The following is an 18,994-nucleotide window of genomic DNA, read 5'->3' as shown; positions in this document are numbered from 1 at the left end:
CAGTTTTAAGCAGCAATAACCAATCTAAAGAATGCACTAGCTCTTTACATTGAAAATAATTCAATACAAACTACAGAAACCAACTTTGGAATCTTCATTTCATTTCTTTTTTGAAAATAAAATATTTCTGGATTTCCATGGAGGCAGCTCATCCTCTGTGGAAGAACCTGTGGGAGGTGCCCAAAAGAGGCAATCCCTCCAAGGATCCCTTTGCAGAGTTCATTCTCTGTCATTCCATTAAAGGGGGCCAGGAGAGTGAGGTTTAGGCTGCAGGGCCAGTCCACAGCCCATGAGGATTTGCAGGAGGCTTGGGCCATCTACGTGGAAGTGCTTTGCCTCTGCACTAGTTCTGCTTCCTTGAAGCCCCCACCTCCACTGGAGCCATGCTACCAGGGATTTCAACATTGGTGGCTGCCTCCATGAAAAGGGGTGCTCTCCCGAAAAGGTAATACACCTGCGGGTTGCATTCTGTTGTTTTTATTGCTTAAGATTCATGGAGCTGAAGTGGGAACAGTGTGCATCTCTCCCCTGCCAGCCTAGTCTCCACTCTTTAGCCATGCGTGGACATGAGACTCATGGAGAGGGGTGGTTCCACAGAAGTAGCTGAGCCCTGCTTCCTCGCATGAGTGAGATGATCAGTGTGTGGAATATGTCCTCCCTGTTCAGACAGAAGGAGGATGGAACTGAGCCTTGGGAAGAAAGATATAATGGGGACCACTCCTCTTCTTTTCTGTCTCAGAGAGACAGGCAGGGGGAGGACATTCCCTGTGATTAATAAGACACAAAAGAATACTACATGGTTTTTATACTTCTTATACCCCTCATGTCATGGGATTTTTAAACACAGTTTTTGTAGCAGTGGTTACAGAAAGGGGAGCTTTTAAGAATCTTTTTCTAGCTAAAAATAAATCACTTTTGTTCAGGGTTATCAAGTGGAAAGTGATGTTATGTTGCTGTTAGTCTGTGGCCGTGGTCTGTGGCTTTGGAATGAGTTATTGCTCTCTTCTGGGCAAGGAAAAGTTTCATGGAATCGGAATTAACTTTGAATTTAGATCACATGTGACACCTCACCTGTACCAGAGTGTTACTTATGAGAGCTGTTGTTAAGTGTAGAAGAACCAAAAGGCATTTGGAATTTCTTAACAGTATCTTTGTGTTCAGCAGAGAAAGAGAGATTCCCAGAGTGTAAGATCAAAACAGCAGCCTAACAGCTTAGCAGCCCGCACTCTTCTCTGCAGCTGAGAACGCAGCTTAATAAGAATACAGGTGCAAGCAGATAAACAACATTCCCTGTTGAAGCCTAGTCACCTCTAGTCAACTGGAAAATAGCAGCTCATGTGAGTTCCAGGTTAGCCCATGTCTATTCATTCTGAGGAGTAAGGCCCTGGCCCAACATTTGACAATGCACAAGGGGATTGCTGCACCCATAGAGAGCCCTATTGAAGTCAATGGGAATCTGCACATATTGTCAATGGTAGGATCAGGACTAACTCTTTAGGTGCTGAATTAAAATATTCTGCAAAGCACATGCTAACAATACTTTATTTCTAATACATCACGGGATTCACAGATTAATAGCAATTGCTTGTGTGCTGTGTACACAACAGCATTTATATACAAAAGGGGAGGAAATGTTATGATTTGTGGTATAAATATCTGGGGCTTGCTTTCATACTCTTAAGTAGTAGAACTAAGTAAATTATTCCAGTTAATTATAAAATAATAATTGTTGTCTTCATTTCATCTCCTGCCACACACACCAATTATAAAATACTGCTTATCTTTGGCCAAATTTTGTTTAATAAATAACAGTAATATAATAAATGAATAACAAAAACAATAAGCACTTCCATTTGGCCTTTCATCTGAGATGTCACAGCAGTTCATAAATATTCCTAACATCTGTGGTAGAAGAGGCACAGGGACCAGGATTTGACTCATAAGAAATAATTTTAATCGACTTTAAAATTGTTACAGTCTGGAGGGGATTGTGTTCCAGATTCTAAATAATTATTTATTTACAATCGATCAACAACTTCCCCCCGCAAACCTGATAGCTACTGTTTCTGTAGGACGCTGACATATTTATGTTCCCCTGTGCAGGCAGCCAGCTAGCTAACAGAGGGAGCAAAAGACCTATTCTCTATTCACAAACCTCTTCCCAGAACTATTCAAACATCACTACGGTTACATTTGTTAGATAAGATATAGACTTTGCCATGCTGACTTGTTTTCTATTTTTTAAAGGCTAGGGGGGAATAAAAATCATCATTTACCAAAGAGGGTAGGAGACAAAGGTTAGAAAATGTTGTATTCAAACTTCAAGAAGTTATTACTGCAATAGAATCATAGAATATCAGGATTGGAAGGGACCTCAGGAGGTCATCTAGTCCAACCTCCTGCTCAAAGCAGGACCGATCCCTGACTAAATCATCCCAGCCAGGGCTTTGTCAAGCCTGACCTTAAAAACTTCTAGGGAAGGAGATTCCACCACCTCCCTAGGTAACGCATTCCAGTGTTTCACCACCCTCATAGTGAAAAAGTTTTTCCTAATATCCAACCTAAATCTCCCCCACTGCAACTTGAGACCGTTACTCCTTGTTCTGTCATCTGCTACCACTGAGAACAATCTAGAGCCATCCTCTTTGGAACCCCCTTTCAGGTAGTTGAAAGCAGCTATCAAATCCCTCCTCATTCTTCTCTTCTGAAGACTAAACATCCCCAGTTCCCTCAGCCTCTCCTCATAAGTCATCTGTTCCAGTCCCCTAATCATTTTTGTTGCCCTCCACTGGACTCTTTCCCATTTTTCCACATCCTTCTTGTAGTGTGGGGCCCAAAACTGGACACAGTACTCCAGATGAGGCCTCACCATTGTCGAAGAGAGGGGAACGATCACGTCCCTCGATCTGCTGGCAATGCCCCTACTTATACATCCCAAAATGCCATTGGCCTTCTTGGCAACAAGGGCACGCTGTTGACTTATATCCAACTTCTCATCCACTGTAACTCCTAGGTCCTTTTCTGCAGAACTGCTGCTGAGGCATTCAGTCCCTAGTCTGTAGCAGTGCATTGGATTCTTCCATCCTAAGTGCAGGACTCTGCACTTCTCCTTGTTGAACCTCATCAGATTTCTTTTGGCCCAATCCAATAATTTGTCTAGGTCCCTCTGTATCCTATCCCTACCCTCCAGTGTATCTACCACTCCTCCCAGTTTAGTGTCATCTGCAAACTTGCTGAGGGTGCAATCCACACCATCTTCCAGATCATTAATGAAGATATTGAACAAAACCAGCCCCAGGACCAACCCCTGGGGCACTCCACTTGATACCGGCTGCCAACTAGACATGGAGCCATTGATCACTACCCGTTGAGCCCGACAATCTAGCCAGCTTTCTATCCACCTTATAGTCCATTCATCCAGCCCATACTTCTTTAACTTTCTGGCAAGAATACTGCGGGAGACCATGTCAAAAGCTTTGCTAAAGTCAAGGAATAACACGTCCACTGCTTTCCCTTCATCCACAGAGCCAGTTATCTCATCATAGAAGGCAATTAGATTAGTCAGGCATGACTTGCCCTTGGTGAATCCATGCTGACTGTTCCTGATCACTTTCCTCTCCTCTAAGTGCTCCAGAATTGATTCCTTGAGGACCTGCTCCATGATTTTTCCAGGGACTGAGGTGAGGCTGACTGGCCTGTAGTTCCCCGGATCCTCCTCCTTCCCTTTTTTAAAGATGGGCACTACATTAGCCTTTTTCCAGTCATCTGGGACCTCCCCCGATCGCCATGACTTTTCAATAAAGAATAAACAAAGCCATCATTAAAAAGTAGACACTCTTTGAATGACTATTTATCATATAACCCACTGTTTGAACATACTCAAAATTCTTTCACTATTCAGTGCCACGTTAGTTACCTGTTCATCATGCTCTTTATTGGACCAGAAAATGCTCACAAATTTAATTAGGCCTTTAAAGTGGGTGAAATACAGTGTGGCTATGTCCAAATGAAAAAAAATGACTGCAAGATCTACTGCATCCTTCCTTTCTATGCGGGGAAAAAAGAGTCTAATCAAAATAAAATGTAACAAGCTACCAATGAAAAAATAAGCTGTACATAAAATATACAGAAACAAAAGCATGGCAAGAGGGATAATTTCTAGTTTGATGAGATTTCTTCTCTGAGTATAGATGGAGACTTTATGTTTATCTGTTTCTCACTACCTGCAGAAAAATTCTCATAAAAACTCCCAAGATTTTCAGAGTAATCTACCCTCTGCCAAGCTTTTTTGCTTGATACCTTTACAAAGAGGATGAGAATGCTTGTGATATAAAAGGATACATGTCTTCAGGAACTGATACTCTAGACAGTTATATATGCTGCTACAAATGTAGTGTATAATTTAATAAGAAGCCACAGACCAGGCTTTCTCAATCCATCTAAATGATCAATAGCTACGATTCCATAATAACTTGACTGCAATTTAATAGGTCAAAAATCCATCACATAGATTTAAACTCCAATCAGTTTCTTGCAGCTTTCTTCCTTGAAAAAGACAGCTCCTGCTGGTTGCAAGACACCCTGTACTTTACTGATAATATGTTATTAAATATTAGGGATAGTTTCTTATGCCTCTCAGACCTCATCTGGCTTATTTTTGTCAGGTATCGTTTAAATGATATGCTATCAGAGTGGGTAAAAAATCAATCATGAGGATAAATATTTTTCCACATAATGGATTTATTTCTTTTTTAATACTGAGATGTTTTTGGCTGAATTGGGTTTCTGGAAAGAGGTTTAATGCAGCATTAAGTTTATAGATAAGCAAGGAAAGGGGTTAATTACTGGGTCCTGTGCTACAGAGGAGTAAGCTCTAATAGGAAGATTAAAGTTGTCAGACATCCTGCAGGATACTGTGCAGTGTGAGTCTCTTGATTTTTGGTGTGTTTTAAAGCCCCAGTTTCTGGAGTCATGTGAATACATAAACATCTCAGTTCAAACTAAGGCATAAGTGAGAACAAAGTGATGCGTAGGCTGAGTGAGGGTCCTCTGTGCAGTGGTGAATTTCACCCTCAGTGAGCAGTCATGGTACCTATGGGCTGTGTGTCCAACTGCTCATTTTTGCACACACACAGTTCTGAATATATGGGTCCAAGAACTAAATTTGCCTTTGTTTGTTGCTAAATTAACAATAGTGATTCTGAATGAATGACATATTCCATCCAGAAAGGCCGTTGTGCCCAAGCTCAGCAATAGACATAGCATTATTAAAGGTGGCCAGGATAGTGATTTTCCCATCATGATTAATCATGAAAATAACCAACCTCTTGTGGGCCTGCACTGGGACAGAGCAAGAATTGAGACAGGACAAATTTGGTTTCCCATAAGCCTGAGTCAGCTAGCACGGGCGTGGGTGTTTAATTGAATTGTAGCCATACCCCATGACACTGGGAAATCCAGTCATCAATACATGTGGTGTGCACTGATTCAGTGTCCGGGGGCTTGCACTGATTGGATTTCCAATGTTAGACACCAAATAAAGTAGCACTCCCAGAGTGTGAAATTCCCCGCCATAGAAAGGGTCAGCAGTATTACTAACTCCAAATCTTCAAAAATCTTGAGTCAGGCCCCAAAAAACAAGAGCGTTTTCAAAAACAATAAAGTTGGGGTTCTTTTTCTTTGCTCTCCAGCCTTTAGGGTACACTCAGGTAACATTTTCTAGCTTTTCTATGCAACCACGAGGGCCAGAAACTTAACTTTTTTTCTTTTACTGAAAGCTGTGATTCCCACACCATTGCTTGACTCCAGGAGCTGATGCTTTAAAAAAGCCAAAACACTGAATGATCAGTAGGAGGCCAAAACACTACTTAAGTCCTACTTAAGAGATCTACAGGCCTTGTGCTGGCCTTCTGCACAGGGGTGAATTTCACCCTGATTGAATATATTGCCCCACCCCATGTGATGTAGTAGATGACACAGTCGAGGAGCTTCCAAGTGCAGCCTGCAAGCTTAAGAACAGCCATGCTATCAATATTTGTGGTATAGCTGCCAAGCTGATCAAGCACGGCAAGGTTTTGATCTTGGGGTGGCTGACCCATGTTATCAACAAAGTATGGATTCATGAGAAACTACCCAATACTGGCACTTTGGGATTATTCTCTCATTTTGGAAAGGGAAAGGTGATGCTCTCGTGTGCTCTAATCACTGTGGCATCACATTGCTTTCCATGCCAAGCAAACTGTTCATGCTGGTTCTTCTTGAGCGTGTTAAGACTACCATAAGGAATCTATGCCATCTACATCAAACTGGGTTTATGCCCAGCCAATCAACCATGTAGCAGATTTTTACCATTAGACAAATTACTGAAAAAGTCCAAGAGTTTTGGTGCAGGAAGGATGAGGTGTATATAGCCTTTATTGATTTAAAATCTGCATTTGACTTTGTTGATCGTCATTCACTTTGTCTCTGTCTGTAAGCTGCTGTTGTGCCTAGCGAGCTCCTCAACCTTCTCATAGAAATGCACCACCAAAATGAGAGCTGTGTCCACTGAGGTATTAGGATGTCCAATTGGTTTGAGTACAACAGCGGTATCTGTCAAGGGCGCATGGCTGCCCCTGATCTGTGAAATAGCGGTGAAGACATGACGGTTCTGCTTTTAACTTGGGTTAGCAACTCGAGTTCAAGCCTATAGGGCATCCTGAAGTTGAACTCAAGCTGCTAACCTAAGTTAAAAGCCATGTTGCCGTGTCGTCACTGCTATTTTAACCCAAGTTAGCTAATGCTGTTAGCTACTCCAAGTTAAGAACACATCTCTGTTTGCGGTATTGACACCCTAAATTTAGGCACCCTAAATAAGTGGCCTGATTTTTTTTTAAATGTGCTGAGCACTCCACAGCTCCTATTGGTGAGACCCAGAGATTTTGCTGCTTTCTCAACCAGTGAGGTGAAATCCATTCAGCAACTTGTGGAGACCCACTTCTGGTTGAGGCATTCTGATCTAATGGACTGAGGAAGGAACTCAGGAGTCAGGATATACAATTTCTGTTTGTGGGGCTATCACTGACTCTCTGCGTGACTGTGGACAAATTAGTTAAACCTTCTGCACCTCAGGTACTCCATCGGTAAATGGAGAGAAAAATGCCTACCTAGATTTGTAAAGGTCTTTGTCTTCCATAGACTTCAAAGTATTATATAAGTGCTAAATTACATTATTAATGGTAAAAAATATCACCTCTTCCATAGTCCCACATAGAACTGATAAGGACTGTAAAATTCAGGGGTGGGGGAAGGAGGCATAATCTAATACTTTGACTGACACACAGTGACGGTGTAAATGGACAAAGAAAAATCAGCTGTACTGATGTAACCAACAGTCTGATTCGCCAGTTCTATATTTCATCCCTGGCATCTGAACAATCTTAGTAAAAAGCAAGAAGACGGCATGTATACGTGTGTTTTGTAAAATTAAATTAAAAAGAAATCTTCTGAACTGAAGTTTTTAGCACAGGTTTTTAGTCATTTCGTTTCCCAAACCTCTTCTACAACGCTGCCCTCTTGTGGTCTTAAATTTTAGAAAAATGTCATGAATAAGCATGAGCACATATAATACTTTGTTTAATAAGAAAATTTACATTCACTACCCACCATGGTAATTCTCCTAAAATTTGCATGTACCATGCAGCTTCATCCATAAACCGGAAAAAAGATGCAAACAGGGGTGTTTGAAGATGGAATATATTATTACATAGGCTACAAAGCTATTATTTTAGGGTTGGTTTTAGTTTCATGTTGATCATTGACCAAAACTGCTTAGCCCATTATGAACTATTAATAGCCACATATTTACTGTAAAGGTGGGTGGGCCCAGGGAAGATCCTTCCATCTGGACATCATCCATCCTTGGGAGATTCACAATCTCAACCTGGATCCAGCTGCTAACTTGGCAGCTGCCATCTATTTCTATAGTAGCCTGACCCCAGGGCTTTATTTCTTATCTCATGCATATCTTCTATAACTGGAACTCCATGTCTTTAGTGGTTACACCCCATTTACATTATTAAAGTGTATTCAAATCAAGTTCTAACACGCCAGTTCCAAACACCCAGAATTGTTGAGTTTGAAATCTGAAAACAAGCCTTGTAATTTGGGCCTGACTCCCCTGTAAAGTTGGGTGCATGTACTAAAAAAGCAAAATTAATGATGGGTAATATTAACATCCTGTTTTAGGCTGGTATTTATTTAGTGATCACTATATAATGTACTTTCGCATGTAAACCATCGTGTGCTCTGTTATTTACAATTGTTTGTAAATATTGTGTTAATTTGGGTGGTAAATAGTTGGATTAATGTGAAATTTCATAGAGCTCTCATCTTTTTCTTCTTGTACAGAAATTGTCCGAGCAATGACACATGTGATAAACCAGGGGATGGCAATGTACTGGGGAACCTCACGCTGGAGTGCTATGGAGATCATGGTAATGTAGCTTTTAAAAAAGTATCACCAGTTTCTGTTACGTACTCTAGATCACATTCAGGGCTGCAGAATTTGCCAAAATGCAAAGCAAAGGTTGAACAATAAGCACCTGTCGATACTGGTTTTAAAGTTTCTGAGCTGGTTTTAAAATCTGTTCAGCTAAACCAATTTTAAAACCAGTTACAGTTGTTGTGTAGACCCACTTTTAGGTGTATTAAGGTGGCCTGACCTGTTTTTACTGAACTGATTTCACAACTCCTGTTGGAGTTCTCCAGATGGGCTCAATGGTCCTGGATGCTTCAATAAACTTCCCCAACAACAGTATCTGGGAATGTGTCCCATCTGGGTGCCAGGGGATGATGTTGCACTGAATATGATTCCAATATTGGGGAGAGTTTTTCCATGGATAACTCAGTCAGCTGGCCACACAGCCATATTAAATAGATTTGTCAGCATTACTATCAATTTCAGAAATCTCAAGACTAGAAGCAGACACTTTTCTAGTAAAAGACACTGTAATTGTTATCCCTTATTGTGATGAAAAAAGGTAGACCTGTAGAATTTGAGTCCTGACTGTTTAAGTCCCATAGACATTGAAGCCAGTTTTTCAATTCTGAGGAGTTCTTGCTTCGTCAACCAGGGCCAAAAGACGAATGAGCCTGGCATCAGTCAGGAGGTCAACGGGAGCTCAATAATGTATCAGTAAATTATAAAATCATTTGGCTCAAGTCTGAGCCTGAAGTTTACCGTGACTCTGAATTTGACTACATCAGGGATTTTTGCAGTGGTGTAGCTATCCCCAATGCACAGCAGTGTATATGTACTGCGTAGATGCAACTCGGCCCTCGCACCAGGATAAGTCGCACTGGCACAAGCCCCACTTGACACCAGTGCTGCGCACCTACACTGGCTGTTTGTATGGGTGCAGTTATGCTAGTGCCCAAATGTAAGTCCTGAATGTAGAGGAGCCCTTTGAAAAATAAACAATAAAAAGAATAGATTCCACGGCGGCTTGGTTCTTTCAGACATACTTTAGGCATCCACTGTCTGTGCATCGGTGAAAGCACAACCTTGTCTAGGATAAGAAAAAGGCTTTGGGTTCTTTTAAAACATAATAGCTGTGACAGTCTCCCCAGGGAGCCAAGAACAGTAAACTGCTGTGAGCCTTGCTGGAGCTTAAACTGAATGACAACTTACTGCCACACCAGTTTGTCTGCCTCACCAGCAAACAACTTGAGACTCTGCCAGTCTCAACCTTGTCTAAATCTTCACAGTGAACCCCTGTTCCCAAGTTCTCCAGAGCATCTCTCTGCAGTGTCCAGCTGCTATCACTGGACATTCAGTGAAATTACCAAGTCCGCTGCCTCCAAAGAAAGTGCACACACCAGCCTGTTAAGTTAGCTTTAAGTCTGCCCCTAAACAGCACTGAGATGATTTTATGGTAAAACCAAAAGTAAGTTTGTTAATAAAGAGCAGAGATTTAAGTGACAGTAATTAAGGATAATAGAAACCGTAAATGGTTTAAAATAAAGCAAATATAAAACATTTTCTAGAGTCTAACAGTTAACAGATTACAATCCTGGTCTCAGGCAATTTCTCACTGTCAGTTCTCAGCACCTTCAACCCACATGGCTGGGGATCTACCTTTCAGAAGGTGCTGGCCTCTTTGTCCCTTAAGTGATGGCTTTTTGCTTCTCCTTATATCTCCCCAAAATCATTGTTTTGTTCCCAAAGTGAGGATGACCCCCTTGGGTTCAGACTCTGGTCATGCTGTTTGTTCTTTAGCAAGCGGGGGCCTTCATCCTGTTGGTGTCATCACTTAGATGCAAATGTTTGTCCATTGTTTTTTGCTTGTAATCAAGCCATGTTGTTTCCTCCTTCCCCTGTTAGCTCAATCACTCTGTTTACCACAGATGCATATATTATCCATTGTCTTTGGCTTACGAAGCTTGACCCTGGCGGACTGTCCAATATACATTCCTTTGTCTAGGACAAATCTGTTAATGAACTTTACTTGGATTGCTTGGTCTAAACATATTTTAGAAGCATATATCCAGCACACCTACATAACTCTTGACATGCTAACTGTACGTACATCATACAAGAATATTAATCACCAGAAAGTCACCAGTTTTCATACGATACCGTATGAAATACTCTTTGGATAAATACGATGACAACAGTGTGTTATGCATAATGAGTTTGTCAGGCATGGTAACAGTTGTAGTCAGACAGAGAACCCTTTGCCAGTGGGCACTCAGAGGGTCACATTGGATAACCCATGTTGATTAACTGCTGTTTAAAAACTTGTTAGCTCCTAATGCAGACAAGTTGTAACACCTTTATCAACATGTTGGTTGGTTGTAGTCAACCCAAGGCTGCTGAGTATTGCAGCAGTGGAAAATGTAATGGACTTCTGGGATGGAGATCCATCAGTTTGAGGAATTTTGATTTCACCTTGTAGAGAAAAAGGAACAACTGTGTGTTGTGTTTTCAGAGCTAAGTACCATGAAAGCAATGTGAGCATGTATGGTCAGCATGCAACCTATATTTCACTGCAGTGACATTAGATCTTATACGCGCCTACAGGTTAGTTCAGGTGTGACGTGAGCAGAATCTACAATTGCTGGGTATTTTTAATAATTGATTCTTAGGGTTACTATTAACCAGTAAGGGTCTGATCCAAGAACCTCTGAAGTTAGTGAGTCTTTCCATTGACTATAATGGGAGTTGGATCAGGTCCAAAATGCCCTGAGAATTTGTTGTATTTGTTTGAATACACAGAAAACAAAACATCAAAAAGCTATTTGAAAAGAAACTTGGGAAACGTGAATATCGATATTGCATCTGACGAGAATGTGGGAATCTACTTTGCAGCAGATTCTTTATACCTAAAAAGGTCTGGGACATGCACTGATTTTGTGGATGCTTAGTTGATTGATATGTTATATTCCACAAGGATAGTCTCTGTTAATACTTCATTTTATTTTACTGATTTTGTACAGGAAGCCTATTCTGTAGCAAGACAGTTTAATATGATTCCACCAGTATGTGAACAGGCTGAATATCATCTTTTCCAGAGAGAGAAAGTGGAGGTTCAACTGCCAGAATTATACCACAAAATAGGTAAAGTTTTGAGATTTGCTCTGTTCTCTCATTTCTTACTCTTGAGGAAATGATATGCTAATGGCAAGGATACAGAATCATTTCCTGTGTGTCCCTGTTAAATAGAAGTGTGGCAGAAGACAAACATCTGCCTAGCAATCCAAAGAGGGAGACTGGCTCGGTATAGCTCTAAAAATAGATATCTGTTACTTTGAGATGCTAATTTCTAAAGCCCAAATGGTACCCCACATCTGTGCAGAAAGGGGGGCCACCCTGCACTCCTCTCATCTCTCCTGTGCTGAAGGGGATGCGTCTGCCTCCATAGCACAATCTGCCCCTTCAGTGGCTCCAGGCCACTCCATGGAGTCTGTGGTCAGGGGTGGGGTGGAGACAAAGTGGGCTGGAAGAGGAGCAGATTGGCCAGGGTGCACTTTATCCTCCCCTCTGCTCCTGTGGAGAATGCACCAGCAGGACTATCTTTTCTCCAGATCCACTCCCTGGATGCCAGATGCAATGCAGAAAAAGGGGTGAGACAGCATAACAAAGAGAAGTAGGGGGCATTGCCACCCATCAGTGAGACACAGGAGCCAAGACAAGGGGCAGGATTGGGATACCTCGATAAACTGGGAAGAAGAGGAGCCAGCATGAGGCAAGCAGCTGCCACAAATAGGACTGTGCCAGTTGCTCTAAGAGGGATCACAGAGCCTTTTTTAAAACTGTGAAATAACCTTGTCCAGGTCCTTTTAAGGAAGAGACTGTTGTTACCATTACATTGCCTGAACATCACTAACAACTGTCATAGGAATAAGCGGTACACTTGGTCTTTCGGTTTGCAGTCAGTCACATTTATGATGTACCAATATGTCACCAATTCACTGTAATTTCCTTATCCGATTGCTTGGTAGGAGTTGGAGCAATGACATGGTCTCCACTTGCCTGCGGGATCATCTCCGGGAAATATGGAAATGGGGTTCCTGAAAGCTCCAGGGCTTCACTGAAGGTATTTCTCCAGAGCTCAAGAGAAGGGGATGCATTGCCTTTGTGAGGGCTTGAAATGAAATATAAACTGATTCATTGTAATAAAGATGCCCCTATGCCCAGCTCTGTTGATAGGTCAGCTCAGTTTCTCTGGCAACTATAGTCCAGTAGGAGTAAAAATCTGTGTTAAAGAAATTCTCAGTTTCACTGCCACAGTTTAGTCCATCGTTGTGATCCTGTTGATTAGCTTTATGTGGGTATTCTGGGCCAGATCCTTGCTGGTGTGAATTGACCTAGATGTACTGAATTCAGAGCTCTACCAGTTTACACCAACTAAGGATTGATTTGGCCTTCTTTATTTTTCTTCATTCTGATAACAGGGTTTTCCAGCCTCTGAGGGCAGAGCCTAATAAAACCATCTTGGACATAAAGATATAAAATTTAGGGGAGCCCAATTCTGGCAGTGCCTGTGCCTTACCCTATCACTCTCCTGTTTGAAGGAATTTGATTATGTAGGCTATGCCTACATGATCATAACAGATATTCCATGTCCAGGACTCCAAAGGAAGTAGAATAATGCTCTGCAGCTGTCTAATTAAAGCAGGAATTGTAATGGTTTGTGCTCTCAAATGTATGTTTGTTCGAGACAGAGAACTTTATTTCAGAGGTTTTTATCACTAATGTTACCCAGCAGCAGGAGAGCACCAGGCCATAATTACAGGTTGGAGGACAACAGGATTTTGTCCTCAGCATGACCCACATAATTCCTCTGCACAAAGCCCTTTTTACTCAGGCTTTGCCTGAAGACTCAGAATACACCCCTAGAAATTAGAAATGTAAAAGACCCACCAGATTGCATAGTCCATCCCCTCTGCTAGAGGAGGAATGCAGCATGTCAGCGTGTCTGGAGTGGCTCATGACCCTGAGTGCCTACCTCAGGGCAGATTGTCAGAAAACAGGCAGATACCCCAAACTGGTGGTGTGTTCCACAATTAGATTTCACCAAGCCAGTGACGAATGTGAACTCCTGGATCACTATACCAGTCTTACTTTGGAGTCACAGACAGTCCCCTTAGCCTCTCCAGTTTATCTTGCCACCCAGACAAACTGGACTTTGTGATAAAATGGTTACTTTCACCAAAAATCACATCACATTTAGGTTGGTTCCAGTCCCAAGATACCAGTCACTTACACCAAACTTGCCACTGCTAGCCAATTCTATAGTAAACTAACTAAAAGTTTATTAGCTAAGAAAAGGAAATGAGAGTTATTGAGAGGTTAAAACAGATACAATATATGCACAGGTGAGTCACAGTTTGTAATTCCAAATGGTGGCAGTGATGTAACAAACTGCCAGTTTCCCAAAAATCTTTTCAGGGTACCCCGATTGTCTCTGGGGATCTCTGCTTTACATCTGGTACACTTCCCTGTAAGAGTCCAAACAGTCCAGAGATGAGGATCTTTCCTTGAATCCATACTTTCAGCTTGTTTTCTGTGAGAAAAAGCTATCAGTGTCACTACCCAGGTGGGCTTTTCCTTTGATGACAGAGACTGAGGAATGCATTTTGAATCTTTGACCTCCGATCATCACACACAATGACCACTTGCTTTGAAATTAGCACTTTTCTCTTAAAGTTCTTCATTTGCATTCCATAAGGCTTCTTTCTCATTTCATGGGTTATTTAGTTACAGGGGTATACACAATATAAATGTTTGCTACTACATTATAACAGGATACAGATAAGTGAGAACAATGCAAGTAACATCCCACTAGTTTTCATGAAGTTTAAACACCAAATACAGTTACACATTTAACAATCACTTTGATCTATACTAATATGCAAGTGAATTGGCCTGGGGCTCTGGCATGAGCTGGCACCTGGTCCACAGGCCATAGAGTATTTTGTATTGTCCTATCCAGTCCAACAGGTTCTAAGATTTCATTGTAACCAAAAGCACTTTGCAGCTAGCTGTCTCTTTCAGAACATTTTAAAAACCAAAATGGCTTGGTCTGTCTACACTGCACCGCAGTGCTCGCTACGGGCATGTGAATAGCAGTATCTAGTTTGCGTTAACATAGTCCTATTTAAATAAGGACTATGTTAACATGCCACTAAGTTCCTTTTAGTTTGCGCCAGCAGCGTCCAAACAAGGCAGTTACAGTGCAACACTTGGGTGCCCTTTTCAGTTCACACCCCTGTTGTCCACGTTGCAGCCCACTGTAGACACAGCCTCAGCTTCTCTCCTGCCAAGAGATCATCTTGGTGCAGGAGTGAGAAGGGGCATCAGGAAATCAGTTATGACTCCTTGATTCTTAGGTAGATCTGTGCTGGCCTGGGCAAAGGTTAGGACAGCCAAGAAGCTGTCTGAACCTAAGGCAGCTAACTATAGTCCCCAAGGGAGTGTATGCCAGTTGAGGATAGCTGGAGTGCAGTGTGAGTCAGTCACAGCCCTCCCCATCTCCAGAATAACCACTATACTAGGGGGCTAAGGAGAGGCAGGCATTGGAGCTGGGACGAATCAAGATAAAAATGGTGCAATGCAAGGGAGTCTAATCTTGCATTAATGAGAGCACTGTTACTTGGCCACTGAGGGCTAGATTCACAAAGGGACTTAGGTGCCTAAGACCCACATTTAGGTGCTACTGGTGTTCACAAAATCCCCACTCGGCTACCGCCTCACCCTATAGGCGCCTAAACTCACTTGGTAGTAGTAAAAGTTCCCTAGGCACCTACATTTCTGCCTCTGAGCATGCGCATGGCTGCCTCACTCTAAGCAACCAGACACCTATCTCCCACCTAAGCCCCAGTGTGGTTCACAAACCAGGGAAGATAGGTGCTTGGCTGCTGAAATCACAGGTAGGGCTTGATCTGGTAGGCATGCTCGGAGGCTGCCTAACTCCAGAAATAGAACAGTGGGAAGAGCAAAACTGAGAATTACTCTATAGCCTGTGGGTAAGGCACTCAGCTGGGAGACCCTGGATTCAGTCCCCCTACTGCAGTGACTATTGATACACACTGATACAGCTTTAACAAGAGAGATTGAGGGAGCCCCATATCAGAATATCCCATAGTTCAGTGGTTGTTAGGGTGCTTGCCTGAGATGTGGCAGATCCCTGTTCAAATCCCTTTGCCTCATCAGGCAGAGGGGGGACTTGAGCTAGGGGGTCTCCCACATGAGTACCCTAACCACTGCGCTAAAAGTTATGAAGGAGCTCCCCCGCCTCCTCCTCTTGCAAGAAACACCTTAGGTGCCTAACTCCAGGCGAGGGTTCACAGCTGAGAATCCCAAGCAGAGCTAGGCACCTAGCTCAGCAAAAAGGGCGGGGCTTACCACAGAACCCGATGGTCAGCATCTCCCATTGACTAGCTTAAGTGGCTCCCTAACCAGGTGCTGGCTTTTGTGGATTGCATTCTAAAGTGCCTCTCTCCCCATTCGTTGTATAAGGCGCCTAGGCACCTTACTCAGGCTTTGCGAAGCAGTGGTGTTCCTGTGATTTTTTAGGTGCCTAAAAGTTAAGTGCTACATTGCTCAGTGACAAACTTCCTAAATCCCTATGTGAATCTAGCCGTAAGTCCCTTCTACATAGTAAAAAAAAAAAAAAAGCAGGACTTCAGAAGGGAATGCATAGCTAAGTGCTTTATTAGCATGATGTGGACAGTGCTTAATCTCTATAATCTCGGATTTACACATTCCCCACTCACACCCCATTTTGAATAATGCACACTTGCAAGTAATGGAGTAAGTGCACAGGAAACTCCAGCCTTACTGCTGCTCAGGATGGAGGGCTACACCTTGCGCTTAACCTTATATCCTTGCATAACTCTCACTTGCACTGTGCTGGAGTGCACCGTCTTGCACACCTGGCTGTGCACTGAACAAGGGAGCAAAGACAAAGGCATTAAGTCTCCCACCTTCCCTCTAAAGATAGTAAATATAACTGGGTCAGATCTATCCATCCCTGCCCATCCCGGCTAATATCCCTGATTTATCTTCAGTTAGTTCCATAGTGTTGCACCAGAGATTTATTTGGCCCACTATCACTGTTTTGTGTGAGGAAGTTGAGGCAGAAAGAGGTAGTGACTTGCCCAAACTCATACTGGGACTTTGATATGCCAGAGATAAATCTCAGGATCCTAGATTTCGGTCCTGTGCTTTTACCTCAAGATTTGTTCTTCCTCTCTTGTCTAATATTTTAGAGTATCTCAGAGCCCCAGCCCAGTCAATCTTATGAAATGTCTCTATTATTTTCTTTCAGTGCCTGGAAAAAACCCTTTTATGAATCACAAAATCATAAACTATCTGGGTTGGAAGGGACCTCAGGAGGTCACCTAGTCCAACCCCCTGCTCAAAGCATGACCAATCCCCAACTAAATCATCCCAGCCAGGGCTTTGTCAAGCCTGACCTTAAAAACTTCAAAGGAAGGAGATTCCACCACCTCCCTAGGTAACGCATTCTAGTGCTTCATCACCCTTCTAGTGAAAAAGTTTTTCCTAATATCCAACCTAAACCTCCCCCACTGCAACTTGAAACCATTACTCCTCGTCCTGTCATCTGCTGCCACTGAGAACAGTCTTGATCATCCTCTTTGGAACCCACTTTCAGGTAGTTGAATACAGCTATCAAATTCCTCCTCATTCTTCTCTTCTGCAGATTAAATAATCCCAGTTCCCTCAGCCTCTCCTCATAAGTCATATGATCCAGTCCCCTAATCATTTTTGTTGCCTTCCACTGGACTCTTTCCAATTTTTCCACATCCTTCTTGTAGTGTGGGGCCCAAAACTGGACATGGTACTCCAGATGAGGCCTCACCAATGTCTAAGAGAGGAGAACGATCACGTCCCTCGATCTGCTGGCAATGCCCCTACTTATACCTCCCAAAATGCCATTGGCCTTCTTGGCAACAAGGGCACACTGTTGACTCATATCCAGCTTCTCATCCACTGTAAACCCTAAGTCCTTTTCTGCAGAACTGCTGCCAAGCCATTTGGTCCCTAGTCTGTAGCGGTGCATGGGATTCTTCCATCCTAAGTGCAGGATTCTGCACATGTCCTTGTTGAACCTCATCAGATTTCTTTTGGCCCAATCCAATAATTTGTCTAGGTCCCTCTGTATCCTATCCCTACCCTCCAGCGTATCTACCTCTCCTCCCAGTTTAGTGTCATCTGCAAACTTGCTGAGGGTGCAATCCACGCCATCCTCCAAATCATTAATGAAGATATTGAACAAAACCGGCCCCAGGACCAGCCCTTGGAGCACTTCACTTGATACCAGCTGCCAACTAGACATGGAGCCATTGATCACTACCCACTGAGCCCAACAATCTAGCCAGCTTTCTATCCACCTTATAGTCCGTTCATCCAGCCCATACTTCTTTAACTTGCTGGCAAGAGTACTGTGGGAGACCATGTCAAAAGCTTTGCTAAAGTCAAGGAATAACACGTCCACTGCTTTCCCCTCATCCACAGAGCCAGTTATCTCATCATAGAAGGCAATTAGATTAGTCAGGCATGACTTGCCCTTGGTGAATCCATGCTGACTGTTCCTGATCACTTTCCTCTCCTCTAAGTGCTTCAGAATTGATTCCTTGAGGACCTGCTCCATGATTTTTCCAGGGACTGAGGTGAGGCTGACTGGCCTGTAGTTCCCCGGATCCTCCTCCTTCCCTTTTTTAAAGATGGGCACTACATTAGCCTTTTTCCAGTCATCCAGGACCTCCCCAGAGTGCCATGAGTTTTCAAAGATAATGGCCAATGGCTCTGCAATCACATCCGCCAACTCCTTTAACACACTCGGATGCAGCGCATCCAGCCCCATGGACTTGTGCTCATCCAGCTTTTCTAAATAGTCCCGAACCACTTCTTTCTCCATAGAGGGCTGATCACCTCCTCCCCATGCTGTGCTGTCCAGTGCAGTAGTCTGGGAGCTGACCTTGTTCGTGAAGACAGAGGCAAAAAAAGCAATGAGTACATTAGCTTTCTCCACATCCTTGGTCACTAGGTTGCCTCCCTTATTCAGTAAGGGGCCCACACTTTCCTTGACTTTCTTCTTGTTGCTAACATACCTGAAGAAACCCTTCTTGTTATGCTTAACATCTCTTGCTAGCTGCAACTCCAAGTGTGATTTCACCTTCCTGATTTCACTCCTGCATGCCCGAGCAATATCTTTATACACTTCCCTGGTCATTTGTCCAGTCTTCCACTTCTTGTAAGCTTCTTTTTTGTGTTTAAGATCAGCAAGGATTTCACTGTTAAGCCGAGCTGGTCACCTGCCATATTTACTATTCTTTCTACACAGCAGGATGGATTGTCCCTGTAACCTTAATAAGGATTCTTTAAAACACAGCCAGCTCTCATGAAATGTATTTGAAGTTTATTGCAGCCTAGTGGCTGCAAGGCACCTTCTATAAATAGAAAAGGAGTACTTGTGGCACCTTA

General features: G+C 42.8%; 1 protein-coding gene across 5 annotated transcripts in view; it reads left to right on the top strand.

Moving 5' to 3' along the window:
- Positions 1-18,994, top strand: part of KCNAB1 (potassium voltage-gated channel subfamily A regulatory beta subunit 1) — a 228,393-nt gene that overhangs the window by 202,676 nt on the left and 6,723 nt on the right. For all 5 annotated transcript variants that reach the window (XM_077826229.1, XM_077826226.1, XM_077826227.1 and 2 more), the window contains 3 exons: positions 8,389-8,474; positions 11,479-11,599; positions 12,484-12,578. In XM_077826229.1, coding sequence (XP_077682355.1) covers positions 8,389-8,474; positions 11,479-11,599; positions 12,484-12,578 — 302 coding nt within the window. The remainder of the gene's footprint in view (positions 1-8,388; positions 8,475-11,478; positions 11,600-12,483; positions 12,579-18,994) is intronic.

Source organism: Eretmochelys imbricata, chromosome 9, assembly GCF_965152235.1.
Source record: "Eretmochelys imbricata isolate rEreImb1 chromosome 9, rEreImb1.hap1, whole genome shotgun sequence".
Classification (NCBI taxonomy): Eukaryota; Metazoa; Chordata; order Testudines; family Cheloniidae; genus Eretmochelys; species Eretmochelys imbricata.
This window is presented reverse-complemented; position numbering and strand designations above follow the sequence as displayed.